Genomic DNA, 6,638 nt, shown 5'->3' with positions numbered 1-6,638 from the left:
AAAAAACTAAGTTCTACTGTTGTAACCAGTATCAGATGCGTTTTTTAAATCACATACAAATCGAATAATTTTCTAACTAAAAAATATTTTTTCTATAATATAATTAGTCATTATCAAACAAGAACCTCCCAACTAGCACTTAAGAGTTAAAATAAGCTATATAGAACCTGTATAGAGACTATAGCCGAAGTTAATAGTGTTAATGCAGTCCTGTAGTAGTGAGTTACAGCATTCTCTAACACACTTGTAACCTCAAAAGAGGCCCACGACTTTACAGGCAAGAGTAATATAAAGTGTATAGAATGGTGTTATACTAGTAGCAGTGTGCCTGCAATTAAGAGTCGAATATAGTCAATAACATACATAAGAGTGTTATTATGGTTATTTAAAACAGTTAGTTGACACCTTGGGTTATAAAAAGGATTTATAATGCTTTCAGATAAAGCTGTCACTGCTTTATTAATACTTTGTTAACTCCAGTGTATAGTTTTTAGTGTACGACACAAAGAAGAACGTTAAATTTTAAAAGGTTAAATACTTATCCACGTAACGTTTAGATATCGAAATATGATGGTGTCCATTAAATATAAATTTTGTTTAAAATTACGTCTGCGTATTTTGTGTATTGTGAATTATTCCTGCCCTTGTGAATTTACGGTAAGTGTATACCATATTTCTCATCTCATTTTTCACGCGCCTGGGATTTATCAACTATTTTAAAGAAATGTGACAAAGAATAATAAAAATTGCTTTAAATTTTTTAACCGAACATGATAAAGTATGTGAGATTCGTAAGTATTGAAATGTATTATGAGAGTATCATTCATTTTACCACCTTTAAAATATATATTATTTAGTATTTGGATGATAAATTTTGTATATACCTATTTGTTTGTAATGTTATGTTTACAAAAAAAATGGCGAGCCCGCTTTAATGTTAAAATACTCTATTAACTCATTTATAGCACTCGTTGCGACACAATATCTGTAGTCAAGAATATTGTGCAGGCTTTGGTAGATATACCAGTGTAACAATACTCTTAGTCAATGAGATTTATTAGAATTAAGACATTATTAGTAGCTATAACGTACAAACCACATTAGGGTTCTTTGACAAATTATTGAAAACCATTTAAATATAAAATGAATAAGCAGTTTCCAGCTTTACTATGTAGATTGTTATTTATTTAGTAGTTTAATATTTAACTAAGAAATTATGATCGAAAATGCTATGTTGCAAAACATTACTAAACAATCACTCCAACCTTTGACAAGGTCAATTACACACTATCAATTTTTTTCTTCTAGTGTCTTCTCTTTTACATCCATTGAAAACAGCTTGAGTGTGTTTGTTGCTGATGCAATTAAGAATCTATGTATCGTATTTTTTATTTCAGAATGCCATTTAAAATAATTCAAACGATTGAAGGGAATAAAAAGAAATTATTTACTGTTCCATCGGTATGGGAGATCGATAATATTCTAAGATACCCTAACAAGCCTTCATCGAAGTACATTAAAGATGAAAATTCAAAACCTACGCCTGAGTGGGAGATTATGAAATGTACAGTAAAACGGATAAATATTTCAACGGGTGATAAACAAATTTCTGAAATGATGAAATACAGCGATACGGATGAAACCGATGATGATAATCGACTACAGCCACGACGTCCACATTTCAGTTTCCTCAATATGTTGCTCAACGGAACCCTGTTGTGTACAGCTCACTCTTTCTTGAGCAAACCATGTAAAATTATTCATTATATCTTGATTATGTGACAAATCATGTGTATTTTTTATGAAATCATCGGTATTTCTACCAACAGAACCCTGTCGAATATAGCTTATAGTGTTCATAACGCCCTACAACAGTTTTTAATAAAACTGGTATGACACCATAACCCTTAAGCAAGGCTAAAAAGAGTTATTAGATACTTTAAATATTTCGTGTTACTACATTCTCCAATAACTCTACCATAGAACCAATTGCTGCACTTATAGTCGATATAGAACCTATACACGTACAAGACACTTCTTTGTGATAAATAAATAACAATAGAAGTTAATAGGTGTCAATAAACACCGTTGTAAAACTTGAAGTGCTACCGACAGAGTAAAGCTTTAATATTTTAAGAATATTAGTTTCCAATACCACTATTCGGAGGTTTAAAGTTGTTCTGCATCGTTTACTGAAGTTATAGTATCACTGTTGGTGTTTAATTTATTTCTTATCTCTTCTAATAGATTAAAATCTACTACTGAAAGCCTTCTAAGCCTGTAATACCTCTTGAAGTTACTTAATTACCTGTAACCAACGCTTAAATGTTAGTTGGGCTATAAATAAGTTTTTAAACTGACATGGTCACTAGTAATATCATTAGAACTTAAAACGGGATATTTTCCATGTTTATTAGTTTTTATGAGTTTCCGATATTTCGGCACTGTTGTAAGCGCCATGATCACGGATGAACTCACGGAAAATCTATAAATTTTTAGAATTAATGAAAAGGGAATAAAAACACGAGAAAGATTCAAAAAATAAATAATCACCTTTATTAAATTATTAAAAAAATATATTTATCAATTAGATCGTTCTTAAGAACTATTTATTTACATTACAGGAACCTTTGTTAAAATTCAATTATTGTTCCTATACAAATTCAATCCCTTAACGTGCATTATTTACCAATTTACATGTTTTAATTTTTTATTAAATTTTATTAACCAAATCTCTTTGCCCATTTCGCAAAAAAGAACCTATTTTTTATTATTAACCATTTTTGAATAAATTATTATTATTTAAACTAAGTTTTAATCCATACCTATTCATTTATACATATTCGTAAAAAATAAGTAGAACAAAATATATAAAATGTCGACATTTCAAACAATTTTCATTGTCCACTAGTAGCAAAAATAATTGCTTTCACCTGATTTATTGATTCGTCGTTCGCATTTACAAAGCACATTTTTTGAGCTTATTATCGTACAAGTCACTGGTTTCAGATACATATAAAATAAATATAGCTTCAATTTTAATGAATCATAATTAATTAATTAAATAGAACATCTATCTACAAATATTTTAACAAGAAACTCAACTAAACATAAACAAAATACAATAACAAATTAAAATGGCCGCCAAAGATGTGGTTTCCCGCGCACCGCTTGACACTTCGTTGAGTCGTTCGAAAACTTGAGCTTGTGAGATGTTGTAAGGCTGAGGTTCCGTCTCAACAAGAACTGGAGTTATTTCTGAATAATCTGCTGTTGATGGTCTTGTACGCCCAGCTGAAAGAGGAAAGAAATATTTGGAGACGGGTTAAAATGAAGTTAGACCAAAAAGAAATGGTAAGTATTCTTATTAGATGTTTTCAGACGTTTATTTTGCTATTAAAGCGATTAGTAAGCTATGAAGTCTTTGACCAATAAAAAACCTACTAAAATCAGAGCTTTTTCATACTTTAAACTAGCTTTGCACCTGGTAATAAATCACGAATTCAATATGTCATTCTTCATGAAGTGTGCTTCATATTATGACGTATGTCGCGTTACGTGGTCGTTAGTCAGCTGTGAGCTAGCGACAGCGCGTGACGTATACTTGTCGTCACGCGCTGTCCGCTTCACGTAAAATGCCGTCTTGTGTGGTAAAGTTCTGTAGAAACAATAGCACACATCAAACGAAATCCCTTGGGGTTACTTTCCACAGGTTAGTAGAGAATGCTCATTAGATTATCAAATATTTAATCAAAACAATGGTACGTCAATATCTTGATAACAGTGTTGCAAGGTAATAAATGTTATGTTTCCCCGGATTCGGGGAGTTTTATTAAGAAATCGTTTGAAATAGAAATGGATTGTATTATTTATTGGTGGATATAAATACGTTAAATACATTTTAGATTCCCACCTGAGACGGATTGGAAAGAGAAATGGATAAAAGCATTACGAGACAATAGGAAAGAGGAGGAATGGACGCCATCAAAGTTCAGCGTAGTTTGTTCTTTACACTTTATAGAAAGTGATACGTATATGACCAAAGGAGGTTATCGGAAAATTAAAAAAGATGCTGCGCCTACAAAGGTAGGTAATGTGCTTCTACTCTTATTTATTTTAAACTTTTGTTCTCGATTTTGTCCATATAGATGTCGGATGTCGTGAATGCATTATGAATTTGATAATTTAAAAGTATCCGAAATTTTTGTAATGTACTTAACACGAGTTATTTATTTTTCGTTTTGCGTTTAATAAATTATCATACAGCATGCAGCGTGAACTGCTATTCTAGTTTTGATCTAGTTTTTAACTACTCATGTTTGCGTCGAAACCGACATTTACATTACTATACTGACTAGCGAAAAACAAAAATGAATTCTACAAAATAGGTTTTTCTTTCTTTTTAGATGTTCCTCAGAAATTCCGAGTGGTATGATAAACTAAATATACCAATTATACACGTATGTGAACAAGAGACACAAGACGAACAAGACTTACAGAAAGCACAAGAGACACAGAAAACACAAGAGACACAGAAAGAAAAAGAATCACAAAAAGAACCAGAGCCCCAAAAAGATCCAGAGCCCCAAAAAGATCCAGAACCACAAAATGACCAAGATTTAGAGTTGGATTCATTAATGCCGGATCTTGATATCGAAGAGGTTAGTTCTAAGGGTCCAAAACAGAGAATTACTACGCTGGTGGTATACGGAACAAAATACGGTGCAAGCATGTCAATCATCCGAGTATTCTATGAAATCTGGTGACTTTAAATATGCGCGGCTTAACTTCTGGACCAATTTTGAGTTATGGGTATGAAATATGGTATAATCTTGAATCTGCTGGCTTGGCGAAGGATATAGGTTGTTTTTATGTGATTTCGTGTATGTTCTAGATAAATAAGGTGTCCTCGTGAACGCAAAGTCTTAAGAAACTATGTATGTTTGTGCTGTAACTGATTTTGTACATTTTTAGATTGATCTTGACCTCATAAGTGCGGAGTGGTGTGAAGAAATGGAAGAATTAGGTATTACCACCGAATCCTTAGCTGCTTTACTTGATGAGGTTAGTGCTTATTCAAGTTTATTTATATACACCTCCTTTCTGCCCTTTTCCTAAGTCACTTGTGGTCTGATAAAACTGTCTTCTTCCATTCTCCCATCCCTTTATCAAGTCATCCTATTTTCCTCTTTTTCTTACAAGTCCTTCTTCACAAGAATATTGTTTATAATGAATATCTTTACGAACTTCTCTTCTAGAAAAATTCTTAGACTCTTCTTCCTATTTTCAGTGTATCAGTGATATTGAAAATGAATACGAAGATAACGGTAACGATAACGGTCCTAAGCAACCGGACGCCGTAGACGACCAAAATGTAATAATAAACAAGGACGGCTCTGATACTGTAGCCCGTATACAGGAGACGTGTGATTGTAGAAAGAGGCAAAAGAAAATCCGTAAGAAACGGACTCTAGAGGAGCTAAAAGAGCGATTTAAGGTGTCATACAAAATTCGCGTAAAGAAAAGTAAATTACAACTCTTAAGGGAGAAACTGACAGCCTTAAGAAGAACAATGAGACGCTGAAGATTGATTCAAAAGACTTAAAAGGAGGGAAGGGATAGCAACTGAATATCTTTGTTATTATTTATTACTTCTATAAGCGAGATTGTTCGCGTGGAAGTTATTTTATTAGTTAATTTTTTTAGTATAATAATAATAAATAATCAATTGTAATTTAATGTTTTTTCGACTATGATAAATCAATTCTCGATGTAACTATGTAACTTAATGTCGTTTAGCTAATAAAAAAATAAAAGTTAATTAAACAATACTGTTTTACTTAGACCTTATTAAAATCTTGAATAATATGATTTTGTGCAATACGTCAAAACAAATCGTATTATTTTGCAATGGGAAATTTTAGTTCAACGCTTGCAACATTTATTTTTCCAGCACGCATGCGCAAAACTCTTTCAAATACCAACATAGCTGAAACATTTCACGAAGAATTTTATACAATGGCTCTGTTTATAGTTTTTATTGGTCACAGAATTTTAAAATTAACAAGCAAAAATAGTAATAAATTGTACAAAATATAATTATTGTCTTACCTCCCGGTTCAGTAGCAAAATGTAGTATTGAAGATGGTTTGCTCCAACCAAATCTGCAAGTAAAATAAAGTTCTTATTTAATTAGGTAAATAGTAAAAATACATAATATATGAATAGGTAATTTTCCCCATATTCTAAACATTTTTTCCAGGAAAAACCAACTAAAGTAATGGCAACATCGATATGGAACATGCGCGTTGCATTTTCCTTCAACTTTTTGTTTTAAGATTTTTTTCTTTCTTACATATTATTTTTAGCTTCACGTTTCAAGTATTGATTGTTCATATCCTGTTATGATGAAAGCCTGTATGCCTAGGTATATAGAAAAAGCTAGATTGTAGGTCAATTCATGGGGAAAAATCGCGATGATTTTCATATATTCAGTTTCGGTTTTAGGGCGGAAACAACGGAGCCGCCCTAGGGCGTTGTTTTAGAAAATGGCATACGATACGTACCAGCTTAAATTTTATTTATTTTATTTAGTAACTACGCTCAGATATGACTAAGTTTAACATAGTTCTAATGAA

General features: G+C 31.8%; 2 protein-coding genes across 3 annotated transcripts in view; one reads left to right on the top strand and one right to left on the bottom strand.

Annotated features, from left to right (window-relative positions):
* Nucleotides 1-2,533: 2,533 nt before the first annotated feature.
* Nucleotides 2,534-6,638, bottom strand: part of LOC118276867 (neurotrimin) — a 34,111-nt gene continuing 30,006 nt past the window's right edge. For both annotated transcript variants that reach the window (XM_035595456.2, XM_050699914.1), the window contains exons 12-13: nucleotides 6,112-6,164; nucleotides 2,534-3,294 (exon numbers count right to left, since the gene is read on the bottom strand). In XM_035595456.2, coding sequence (XP_035451349.2) covers nucleotides 3,101-3,294; nucleotides 6,112-6,164 — 247 coding nt within the window. In that variant the 3' untranslated portion in view covers nucleotides 2,534-3,100. The remainder of the gene's footprint in view (nucleotides 3,295-6,111; nucleotides 6,165-6,638) is intronic.
* LOC118276887 (THAP domain-containing protein 5) lies at nucleotides 3,517-5,829 on the top strand. The gene is made up of 5 exons (XM_035595490.2): nucleotides 3,517-3,712; nucleotides 3,906-4,086; nucleotides 4,407-4,661; nucleotides 4,975-5,064; nucleotides 5,291-5,829. The coding sequence occupies exons 1-5, from the start codon at nucleotides 3,636-3,638 to the stop codon at nucleotides 5,582-5,584; spliced, it is 897 nt and encodes a 298-aa protein (XP_035451383.2). The 5' UTR covers nucleotides 3,517-3,635; the 3' UTR covers nucleotides 5,585-5,829.

This window comes from Spodoptera frugiperda, chromosome 17 (genome assembly GCF_023101765.2).
Source record: "Spodoptera frugiperda isolate SF20-4 chromosome 17, AGI-APGP_CSIRO_Sfru_2.0, whole genome shotgun sequence".
Classification (NCBI taxonomy): domain Eukaryota; kingdom Metazoa; phylum Arthropoda; class Insecta; order Lepidoptera; family Noctuidae; genus Spodoptera; species Spodoptera frugiperda.
This window is presented reverse-complemented; position numbering and strand designations above follow the sequence as displayed.